This window comes from Ptychodera flava, chromosome 13 (genome assembly GCF_041260155.1).
Source record: "Ptychodera flava strain L36383 chromosome 13, AS_Pfla_20210202, whole genome shotgun sequence".
NCBI lineage: Eukaryota > Metazoa > Hemichordata > Enteropneusta > Ptychoderidae > Ptychodera > Ptychodera flava.
Window position 1 is genome coordinate 1,734,609 of NC_091940.1, and position 12,067 is coordinate 1,746,675.

The 12,067-nt window shown below is 37.7% G+C and overlaps 1 protein-coding gene across 1 annotated transcript; it reads left to right on the forward strand.

Annotated features, from left to right (window-relative positions):
* The first annotated feature begins 4,970 nt into the window (after window positions 1-4,970).
* On the forward strand, window positions 4,971-10,466 carry LOC139147060 (uncharacterized). The gene is made up of 2 exons (XM_070717914.1): window positions 4,971-5,106; window positions 5,909-10,466. Exon 2 carries the CDS (start codon window positions 5,933-5,935, stop codon window positions 7,439-7,441), a length of 1,509 nt encoding a protein of 502 aa, XP_070574015.1. The 5' UTR covers window positions 4,971-5,106; window positions 5,909-5,932; the 3' UTR covers window positions 7,442-10,466.
* The last annotated feature ends 1,601 nt before the right edge of the window (window positions 10,467-12,067 follow it).

The window sequence follows — 12,067 nt, forward strand, 5'->3', positions numbered from 1 at the left end:
GTCAACAACAACAAAAACACGACTGATAAACAAAACAATAATACAAACAACAACAAGCAGATGTCTGGGTACCGTGTGGTAGATGTGGCTTGCAAAAGTTCTAAATGGGCGAAAATTGTCCTGGCACAGAGTACATAACCGCTGAGCGATACTTAGGGACTGGTCAGTTTCTTCGGCCGGGGATGGATTCATGGGGGTCACCCTGTTATTTTTGGCTTTGGTGATAGGGGGGGTCATCATGTTTTTGAAATGCCCAATTGGGGGGGGGTGTCAGTGTGTTTTTGAATTTCGACAGGCTCATCATTGCCTAAAATGCATCGTGTCAGCCACAAATTTCGTTCAGTTGCTTTTTTCGGCGCGCCCTTTGGGCGTGTAACTTTAATAATCAGACATTTTTTAGCACGCCCAACTCTAACATATCAGGCATACATTTATCAAAGATATCTGTATGTTCAATATTTTTCAGCGTGCTCTTCGAGCGCATTACTTTAATATATCAGACATTTTTCAGCACGCCCTTCCTGTGCATGACTTTAATGTACAAGACATATATATCAGAGATATCAGGATGTTTGATATTTTTCTCTGCGCCCTTCGGGCGCCATACTTTAACAAATCAGAGATATATGCCACAGATATCTTGATGTTTGATAAGTGAAAGTGTACCGTTATGAAATCTGCATTTCATATGAAAAGCATGACAAATTCCTGATACTTTTCTTTTCTCCCTATGAGATTTCAGTATGAGAAAGCAACATGCACAAATATTTCACAATATATATTTGATACAGTGACTTATTGCAAGATATCTTTCGTTCTCATTGATGCAACTGTTTTCCTTTGTGTCTCAGGTTTCCCAGAATGATGCTTTTTTATGACCAAAATAACAGTTAAAAAAGGCAGTCTTTGTCATTATTAGCTGTGCTTTTATGGTTTCAATGTTACAAGAAAAGGTCATCTCAGACACTGCACACATCAGATTTGGCTAAAATGCCTCTCTATGGCTCCTCAGGATTGAATTGGATGGCTAGCAAGTCTTAACACCCATCAAAGTTTTTGATTTACTGCTTTTTCCTCTTTGATATTAAAGATTGACATCCATTTCTGTACAACAGTTCAGGACATCTGGTTAAGCATAGAAAGTGTGAAATACATACACAGCTCATTCAAAATGTACTGTATTCAAACTCTAAGATTGACACTTTGAAATTCCTATCTTACAACTGACATGTCAACAATTTCATTAAAACACAGATTGACTGTTAAAATATAGATGTATGTAAAATATAAATGTATGTAAAATATAATATATATATATATATATATATATATATATATATATATATATATGTGTGTGTGTGTGTGTGTGTGTGTGTGTGTGTGTGTGTGTGTATTATATATATTTTTTTTTTTTCCGTCATTGTCATGCTTTTCGTATGAAATGCAGATTTCATAACGGTACACTTTCACTTATCAAACATCAAGATATCTCTGGCATATAGCTCTGATTTATTAAAGTATGGCGATTCCGGGAGTTTCTCCCGGAATCAGCAGAAACTAACTGACTATACTGCGCAGACTAAAAGGTAACGCGCTCAATTAATCGCAAGGAAACCTGGCCTAGGCTGCTAAAGTCCAAATAGGTTTGTATGAAATAGGAGAGACACACGAGAAACTATTACAAAATATTTTTTTTTAAATTCACCGACTTGAACCAAGTCTAATACCGTGGATCATGGGATCTTATTAGATAAGCTTAAAGCGTTAGGCCTGAGTCACAAAGCTGTTCGTTGGTTCAGTTCTTATCTGACTTGCAGACAGCAAGTGGTCAACGTAAATAATCACATGTCATCATTTAATCAGATTAATTGTGGGGTGCCTCAAGGATCCAGAGGATCGTCCGATTCTGTTTTCAATATATGTTAATGACGTGTTCTGCTGCAAATTGTAAACTTCTTTTGTATGCTGATGACTCAGCACTGATGGTCTCTGACAAGGATATTGGTAAAATACAAACGAACTAAGCTAATAGAACTACAAAGTTTGAATGAATGGTTAGTGGATAACAAATTGACTTTACATCTTGGTAAAACGGAGTCAATTCTTTTTTGGCTCGAATCATTTCTTAAAACAACAGTCTAAGCTGGAAATAGTCTGTAACGATACCAATGTCATCGCCAAGGATACTGTTAATTATTTGGGTGCCGATTTGGATCAAACACTATCAGGAGAGAGTATGGCCTCACAAATAATTCAGAAGGCAAACATTCGTCTTAAGTTTTTGTTACGCAAACGTCACTTTTTTGACAGGAAAACACGCAAACTTCTTGCCAACAGTCTCATTAGCCTAATTGTCTTTTTGATTATGCCTGTGCCTACTGGTATCGAGGTTTGAAGGTTGTAAGTAAACATACTAGTAGACTACAAACGACACAAAATGAAATAATAAGGTTTGTTCTAGATATGCACCCCAGGGAACATATTGGGCCAGCTCACTTTGAAAAACTTCGGTGGCTTCGTGTAGAGCAAAGAGTGTCGTATCTGAAACTGAATCTCATGCATAAAATAATAAGGGGTCAAGCTCCATCCCACCTGGCATCAAATTTTATTAGGGACTGGTCAGTTTCTTCAGCCTGAGGGGGGGGGGGTGGATTCATTGGGGGGGTCACCCTGTTTTTGACTTTGGTGATAGGGGGGTTACCATGTTTTTGAAATGCCCAATAGGGGGGGTCAGTGTGTTTTTGAATTTTGACACAGGCTCATCATTGCCTAAAATGCTAGTGTCAGCCACAAATTTCATCATTCAGTTGTATTTTTCGGTGCGCCCTTTGGGCGCGTAGCTTTAATAATCAGTCATATTTTTCAGCACGCCCAACTTTAACATATCAAGCATACATATATCAGAGATATCTGTATGTTCAATAATTTTCAGCGTGCTCTTCAAGCTCATTACTTTAATACATCAGACATTTTTCAGCACACCCTTCAGGTGCATGACTTTAATATACAAGGCATATACATCAGAGATATCAGGACGTTTCATGTTTTTCTCCGCGCCCTTCGGGCGCCATACTTTAATAAATCAGAGATATATGCCAGAGATATCTTGATGTTTGCTAAGTGAAAGTGTACTCTTATGAAATCTGCATTTCATATGAAAAGCATGACAAATTCCTGATACTTTTCTGTTCTCTCTATGAGGATTCAGTATGAAAACGCAACATGCACAAATATCAATGTTACAAGAAAAGGTCATCTCAGATTCTGCACACATCAGATTTGGCTAAAATGGCTCTCTATGGTTCCTCAGGAGATGTAATTGGATGGCTGGCAAGTCTTATAACCCATCAAAGTTTTGATTTACTGCTTTTTCCTCTTTGATATTAATGATTGACATCCATTTCTGTACAACAGTTCAGGACATCTTGTTAAAGAGCATAGAAAGTGTGAAATACATTCACAGCTCATTCAAAATACAGCTCATTCAAAATGTACTGTATTCAAACTTTAAGATTGACACTTTGAAATTCCTATCTTACAACTGACATGTCAACAATTTCATTAAAACATAGAATGACTATTTAAAATATAAATATATGTAAAACGTAAAATATAATATATATATATATATATATATATATATATATATATATATATATATATATATATATATATATATATATATATATATATAATATAAATTTATGTCCACCTTTTGTTTTACCTATGTCGCGCGGGGGGGGTTACCCTGTTTTCGAAATTTGGAATAGGGGGGTCACCCTGTTTTCAAATTTGGAATAGGGGGGGGGGTCAGCCACTTTTGATGTCGGCAAAAAATAATCCACCGCCCCCCCCCCCCCCCAGGCTGAAGAAACTTACCAGTCCCTTAGCAGACAAATGTATACACAATATAATATACTCGTTCTGCCAATAATTTAATTATATCCCAGGAGGAGCTAAATTATTTCAAACAAGTTCAGCTTCGCAGTTATGGATTGCCTTCCACGTAGTATAAGGAATATTGATTGCAATTACAATTTTTCAAAAATGTTACAACGTCATTTGCAAGATTCTTATGTCGATTATATATGGAAATCCGGTCACGACATGCGACATGCGACTTCAAAACTGCGACCTGCGTCCTGCGTGTTTGTCAAACTGCAACCTGCGACTTCCGGGTGCTCTGGCCTAGCTGCCACCTGCGAGTTTGAAACTGCGACCTGCGAGATCACGACCTGATCCATGATTTTAGGTATTTGGTGTTTATTGAGAGTATGAAAAGCAGTCACAAGTAATATCAGTGATAGGTGGTGTCATTTAGGAAAGAGATGAGCTCCGATGACACAGCTGTGTTGGCCTACGTGCACAGTTCGCCGCACGAATTACGCAACTAGAACTAGGGTTTTCAGAATGACGTCACTTTCCCATCGAAAAGCGCTTACGTGCGCGCAGGCAGCCTACATGACCCCAAACTTTTTCAAAAATAAAGGCAGTAAGACAGAGTATGGAGAAAAAAAATATTGGAAACGGTTACCAGATAAATTTTTCACAATTTGTGAGAGTTTCAATGAATTGTTTGCGGTAATTCCGAAGCGATCGGCTAATGAAGTCCGACACGGCTCCCAAGAAGCCGGTCAGAGCGGCCGTCTCTGCGTGGCACCGGATTTCCCGATCAGGCCCCTGACATGCCTTGCGGAGAACCAATCGCCGCATCGCTTTTTTAGACCGTACCATTTTGAAAATAACACTGACGTAAGGGTAGGTAGGTAAGCTCCATTTTGAGGGGTTTTACGTAAAATCGGCTGAGAATTAGAGAAATGGGGATAAAACGTTTACTTTGTTTGAGTATTTTTTTAACCAAAAACAATAAATATTTGATCATCAAAGGTTTGATCATGAAAATTGATCATCTTAGACTCAATATCACATGATATTTGTATGATTTAGTGCACGCAACCGATGCGGAGAGCCAATTTCAAAGTGGTACAGGCCCAGTCTGAGTCCCTGGATCCGCCGCGCCATATACAACTCAAGGCATTCCTATACAGGACCGCCGCGCCACGGAGCTGAGAGAAAGTTACAGCGTCAAGTTGTCAAGTTTTCGAGGTAAAAACTCTCTCTACTGAATGAAATCTTGTCAAAACGTAAACAGATACTTATCGCTGATTGTTAAAAGGTCTCTAGTGCAAAGTTTATACAGAAAATGGCGTGAATTTACGTAAATTTCGTTGATAAACAATTGAACACATGGTCCACTGAGTCGAGGCCGCTAACTGATGTTCTGTCACTTATTTTCCATTCGATTTTTTACGTATTGATGAAAAAAAACATGGCATCTGTATTTAATGAGTAATAAATATAAACTTTAGAATAGATTTGTCGCTAAATATTGACATCTTAGGTTGTTCATGTTCTTGAGATGTCGAAATTGTAATCAGTCGTAGAGGGCGTTTTCGTCCGTGGCTTTGATAGGTAAAAAACAAAAACAAAAGTAGTTTCCTCCAGCGTTTTAATATGTGCGTTGTACTGGTAGAAACAGCTGTAGTTTTTGCCTGCCCCTTTCAGTTTTTATCAGCAGTGAGCTTATTAATGTTAACAAAGAGAGATTGAACACAGGATATATGTAAATAAACAGCACTTAATAATTTATGTTATCAAATTAATTTTCATTAAAGGTGATTGATTAAACTGTAAAAACAAAAGTAGTTTCCTCTAGCCCAGTTTCAGTTTTTATGAGCAGTGAGCTGAGTAACTTTAACAAAAAAGATTTTACACAAGATATCTGTAATGAACAAATCATTTTAATGATTTATTTTATAAAATCAATAGTAATTGAAGGTGATTGTTTTAAATGTAATACACAAATGATGTGTTACAAACACTGAACTGACTTTTTTATTTCTTGCAGTCTTAGCAGCTGTATGTTGAGACCATGGCAGTTGTGACAAATGGTGACATTTACCACTGTGTTGTTCAGTGTAAGAAGGACAGAAGTTTCTCTGTTAAAGGGGTTTCAAAGCAACTAAGCCAAAACTACCCATGCCTTAAAGACGGTGGAGCAACAGATGCCACCTTGTATGCCAGGGGCAAAACTGTGTATGATAAGGTAGTCAAGTTGAACAGTAATAGGCAGCATGTTGCAAAGGAAAAGTTCATGGCAGACACTTTCTCCTTACCTATGAAAGCATCCAGTCACCTTGTTAACAGTTCCCTGACTGAACTATCCACAGACTCCATAGATTTAGCTGCTACTGCTGCTGCAGCTGTTGCTGAGAATCATAGCTTGAAACGTACTGTTGATGACTTAGAAATGGAAAATGATGTCATAGAAGCTGAATATGAACGCCTACTAAGTGTGTTAAATTCTATTACCAATAAACTGCTGGAACTCCACACTGATAGGGATGATCTCCATGAAACCATAACCAAATTGAGAAAGGATTATGAAAAGAACTCAGAACTACTTGAACAGACACAGTCAACATTGATCAAGCTGAAAACCAAACAAAACTCAGTCAATATCAGAAATGTGAATAAAAAATTGAAGAGACGAGATGAAACTATCTCAAACCTAAAAACAACAAATGCACAAAAGGAAGAGGAAGTTGAACGCTTAAAACAGATTGTAGACACTGACAGAGAAGCGACAGCTGCCGTCAAAGAGACCCTTCAGACAAAATGCCGTGAGTTGCAAGCTGCTAAGGAAGTAGTTGACAAACTTAAAGGAGAAAAAATAAAACTGCAGAAAAGTCTGAGTTATTTCAGGCAAAAGACAAAGTGTGATAGTGATAACCCTTCACTGATGAATGACCTCCAGCAACAAGTTGAAAGGTTACAAAAGGACAAAGCTGAGCTTGAACAACTCTCTGATATTTTAGAGGACAAGGACATTATAACTTTCTGCGATGGGAAGTATGTGCCAGAAATTCGCGAAGTTGTCATGGAACTGTTGTCACTGAATGTAAGCATGAATGCTGTAAACAAGGTCATCACAACTGTCTTGAGCAAGCTTGCAAAGAAAAACATTGGGAGACTCCCTAGTAATGCTTTAAAAAGCACTTTGCTAGTAGAAGCCAAACATATTGCTGCTACCCAGGTTGCAGAGGCAATGCTATCAAGTCCTCAGACCTGTCTTCACCAGGATGGCACCAGTAAGTTTCATAAACATTATCAAGGCTACCAGGTCACTTTGCCCAGCGGTCAAACCATGACACTTGGAATGCATCAAATGCCCGGAAGTACTACTAATGATGTAATGAAATCATTTGAAGATTCCATATGTTACCTTGCAGAAGCAGTCACAGGCAACAGTTCTGACAAAGAAGATGTTGTAGCCAAGTTGATAATGTCCATAAACAGTACGATGTCTGATCAGGGGCCAACTATAGGCACCTTCAACAGGCAGATCAAAGTATTGCTGAAAAGCTACTTCCAGCAGTAACTAAGGATTGGGACCACTTATCTGACAGTCACAAAGCTGATATTGGAAAGATGTTTAACTTCTTTTGCAAAATTCATGTACTGCCTAATTTTGCACAAGAGTCCAACAGTGTTCTCAAAATTTTTGAAAGCATTGCTTTAGATGAACATAAACCGAAATACGCCATTGAGACAAGTGAATCAGGAGCTGTGAGGTTGACGAGAACAGCTGTTAAAGCGTTCCACCCCCGTGGCTGCGAGGAGTCTGGTGTGGCTTCACACTTTCTTGTACATTTGAAAAGTAAAAATGAAAAAATGATGCTAGAATCCTATAAGGGCAACAGGTTCAACATCATGTACTACAATGCAGCGGCAGTGTATTACCATGCCAGTGATATACTCCAGTTTATTACAAACTGGCCAAACCCCAACAGGTTACTGTCAGCGGTTTCAGAGGATTTACAAATACCGGTGTACAAGGCTGAAATTCGTGCTCTGGGTTTGATCGACAAGGTTGTAACTGGGCCATATTGGCGAATAGTGGAGAAAGTTGATAATATCCTTGACATGAATCAACATCTTTTACAGATGAAGTTGGGCTTAGAAAGATGGACTCATGATGCTACCACAGTGCTCGAGGGGGAACCAATGTTTGCACCAGAAGTTGCACCTATCCACAAGGATGCTCTTTACGACAAGTTGATGGAGGAAACTGGTAGTGTGGAATTTGACTCATTGACAGTACAAGCGTTGGAAATGCTGATGCATTCTTTATTGATCATTTTAGAAAGGCAGTGTGAGGAGCAGTTGCCAGGTGGAAAATACTGTGATCTGAGTGATGGAGAGAAGGAGTCTGTGTCAAGTGTACCAACAACCAATGTAGCCGGCGAACGAGACTTTGCTATATTAGATTTGCTTGTCAGGACAAAACCTGCCGCTACTACCCTATGCTATGAAACACTGGTCATGTGGGCGAACAATAAAACCAAGGCATAGTTAGATAATATGGATCAAGAGGAAAAGGAAAAACTGCTTGAAAAAGCAAGGAAAGGTGCATGTAGCTACAAACAGAAGTACAAGGATAGGATGACAGCCCTACAAGCAAGGAAATTAGACATACTGAAGAAAAAACAGGAGGATAAGAAAAAGGCAGAAGAAAAACAGTACTCGAAGAAGGTTGAATTGACAAATAAGATAGATTCTGTGTGGACATCAGTTGAAGAACATTTGATAAACATGTCTGATAAGGAGAAGCGTGCTGCAGTTATACTTCAGCTAAATTTCCACAGAGCTGTACTGCATTCAAAGGGACCAAAGGACTTATTCCAACAATCAAAGAAAGGAATCCAATATACACTCCCACAGTTAATCAGTAATTTAAAAGAAATAATAAAATTGAATCCGGTACAAACTAATGAACAAACGGACACATCAGACTCTGTCGTGTCTGACAAACTGGCAGAACACTTTCAGACGGAGAAACGCAAACTTGCTGCAAAATTACATGATTCCAGAAGGAAACGACGAATCAAGAAACAACAGGAACTTCTCCCCATTCTGATTGATGATCCTGAACAATTAGTGAACAAATATGTACTCCATAAATGTATCGAGGAGGGTGCCAATGAACCTGAATGGTTTCGTGCTAGTGTACTTAAGATTGTGAAAAAAAATGAAAAAAATCCATTGAAAACAGAGTATTTGATAAAATATGACGAGGAAGACGAGGACACTTCCTGGTGTTTTCCATTGCTTATGGACTTTAAAAGAGGAGATCTTTTGCTAGAGGATATGCATTGATGATAGCTATCATTCAATTGCATTGCCAAACTGATTTTGTATCTTCGTGCATATTGGCATATTGCATGATTTTTAGGCATCTTAAGTAAAGCAAATCAGAAATCTGGATATTACATTGTACAAATGTTTCCATGGTAACATTTATTGCATGATTCACATGGTAGTAGTATACTGCAACAATTTAGCAGACAATGCCATTAAATCGTGCTAAAGGAACACAGCAAAATCCATATGTGTTTGACAATTATGCTCTTTATGCAAAACCTTATATTCATCGATCGTCATGGTAACAGCATAAATAATTTGATTCCTGTAAATTAGCATTTCAGTCAATAATATTGAACAATGACAGTATACGGTATGGCAATTCTAACACAGTTGCTTCACTAAATCATGCTACACTGCAAAATGCATGTGTTTGACAATCATGCTCTTTATGAAAACCTTATATTCATTGATCGTCATGGTAACAGCATAAATAATTTGATTCCTGAATGAAGTATAGGGTGTATAGACTCTGTACTCTGAAATTCATTAAAATTGGTTGAGAAATGACAAAGACAAATATACTTTCACTGCTTTCATTTATTTGATTATGCAAATAAGTAATTATAATATCATATTTCCATGGAAACGGTGGCATAATTTTCTAATGAATGGTAATAGTATGTTCATTGCCATGAACACTTGTTAAACTGAAAATTTCATCAAAATTGGTCAAGAAATAGAAAAGATATGACACTTTCATTGCTTTTGAAAACAAAATTCTCTATAAAATTGGTGCCGTGACCTTAACCACATGCCTATGGGATTTAATTAAAAAGATTTTTCTAATTAAAATGCAAAATTTAATAGTTTAAAATTCTGTAACTTGAGTTTGGTTGCTTCAATTTTCACCAGGTAAAAAACATTGTTCTTCTCTCACTGAGATCTATCCATAGGCATCAAAAAAAGTATACTGGTGGTAATAGAAAAAAATCCCCTGAAAACCCTACTAGAACACAAGCGAACAAACGAAAAACAAAGAAAACACTTACTAGTCTTCACAACGAAAACTTTTGCAACAATATATATAAGAACACAAGCTATAAAAACAGCGATGTGCGAAAACTGGGAACACATAGACAAGGACGAATGAAATATTTCCTTAACAACCGATCATCGCATACAAAAGAAATGATTAGCGATATACTGGTACACGCCAAAGTCCACGGCTTTGGAACAAGGCAAGAAATAAATATACACAAAACGATCCAAACATAATATTCTAGTTTCCCGGCTAGAAAAACAAGAGATACATAAGACACAATATATAAAAATAAGAAAGAGATATACATAGGCGACTGAGGAAGAGACCGAACTGGTTTCGAAACGTGGGGTCAAAGGATCACGGTTGTCTAAGACACACTCGACTACGCCCACGTCTCGCCATGGCTTATTTTAAAATTAACGACTCGTTTGTTAATTTTCACACTAACAGCCAAAACACAACTCAGACACTAAACACACCAAAGCACATACAAGACGAGATGGCTGATGTGTGAAGCCACTTTCCCTTTATTACTATTTGCATCTCAGTTGTGAAGTCGAAGGTCGCAGTTTGACAAACACGCAGGACGCAGGTACAGGTTATCAAAATGCCGAAGTCGCAGGTCGCATATTTCAAACTCGCAGGACGCAGGTCGCAGTTTTGAAGTCGCAGGTCGCATGTCGCATGTCGTGACCGGATTTCCATAATTGTATCAGGAGTGATTTCATTTAATTTTTGGTGTGATTTTCAGAGGGTTTTAGTCAGTTTTATTTTATCTATTGGAAGTGCTTGTTTTACTCTCTGTTGTCGGATTTCTCACTTTGTATTTTTTCCCATTGTTTTGTTAGTCTTTTGTCAATATGGACCCAGTGGAAATAAGTCTAGACTTTTCTGTGTAATCCATGCACAATTTTGTTCATTTTGTGGTGTTTTGTGTATCATTTTGTATAAAATAAATAAATAAATAAAATTCAAAAATGCAGACCTTTCATACACTTCGTGCAAGCCCATCTAGACCTAGCCTCGATCGTATGAAATTCGTGAAGACCTTTCATGTTCGTGCAAGATCGGGCCAAACTCCCGATGCAGTCCGATTGGCCCTCCTGACGAAGTCTCGATAGTTAGGTGTATTTCGTACGGACATTCATTGAGAAAATGTATTAAACGTATAAAAAAGGATGTATTTCGTGCAGACCTTTCATGTAAAAATTGATTTAAATGTATTAAATGTAAAGAATGTATTTCCTGCAAGCCCAGCGAGACCCAGCCCGGGCTTAAAATGTATTTCATGCAGACCTTTCGGGTAATAAATGTAAACAATATATTAAATGTAAAGAATATATTTCGTGCAGACCTTTCATGTACAAATGTATTAAATGTAAAAAACGTATTTCGTGCAAGCCCAGCTTGACCCGACCCGAGCTTAGAATGTATTTCGTGCAGACCTATCGTGTAACAAATGTAAAAACTGTATTAAATGTAAAGAATGTATTTTGTGCAGACCTTTCGGGTAATAAATTTAAAGAATGTATTAAATGTAAAGAATGTATTTCATGCAAGCCCATCTAGACCAAGCGCCCATCTTAGAATGTATTTCGTGCAAACCTTTCGTGTAATAAATGTAAAAAATGTTAAATGGGCAACTATTGACCATAGCTCATGTTGAGGGCATAAGAAAAAGGGAATATTTGAAAACCGATACTGAAATGAAAAGAGCCATGCAAAGTACAGGGGCTAGTTACAAACATACAATAGTAGGCAAGTCATCGTAAATGACATAGTCAACTTTGTCAACAATTTGAACATTCCTATCGACCG

Bases quoted from the DNA above. Each gene is read 5' to 3' on its own strand.
- LOC139147060 (XM_070717914.1), top strand. From the start codon at position 5,933: ATGGCAGTTGTGACAAATGGTGACATTTACCACTGTGTTGTTCAGTGT.